Here is a 286-nt window from a genome sequence, read left to right on the forward strand (position 1 = left end):
CAGCGCAGGCGCGCGGGGCGGTCCGCTCAGAGTGCGCATGCGCTTCGCCCGTACAGCTCCTACGCGGTCTGTGGGCGCCTCCGTGTTTGCGCGCGAAGATGGCTGAGCAGGCACCCAAGTCGGTGCTGTTCGTGTGTCTGGGTGAGACGTGCGGTTCTAGCCCCGGTCCCACTTCCCTGGGGGTTGGGTGGGCCCCGTGCGCTCGGGACTGCGCGCTGGGCGAGGACGTAGGTCCCGAGGGTGGGCCGGGAGCCCCGCTTCCCCTCTGCGCAGCGCTGGGTCCCGG

The 286-nt window shown here is 72.0% G+C and overlaps 1 protein-coding gene across 5 annotated transcripts in view; it reads left to right on the forward strand.

Moving 5' to 3' along the window:
• The first annotated feature begins 6 nt into the window (after positions 1-6).
• The window catches only part of ACP1 (acid phosphatase 1, soluble), a 16,956-nt gene continuing 16,676 nt past the window's right edge, over positions 7-286 (forward strand). For 3 of the 5 annotated variants that reach the window (XR_435491.2, XR_001513300.1, XM_006760371.2), the window contains exon 1: positions 12-141. Coding sequence is in view for 3 of the 5 variants with exons in the window: in XM_006760371.2 (XP_006760434.1) it covers positions 99-141 (43 nt within the window). In the remaining 2 variants the exon portion in view is untranslated. Of the gene's footprint in view, positions 142-286 lie in introns of all 5 variants that reach the window. The other 2 variants (XM_006760373.2, XM_006760372.2) reach the window with 2 other exon arrangements.

Source organism: Myotis davidii, unplaced genomic scaffold, assembly GCF_000327345.1.
Source record: "Myotis davidii unplaced genomic scaffold, ASM32734v1 scaffold1395, whole genome shotgun sequence".
Classification (NCBI taxonomy): Eukaryota; Metazoa; Chordata; class Mammalia; order Chiroptera; family Vespertilionidae; genus Myotis; species Myotis davidii.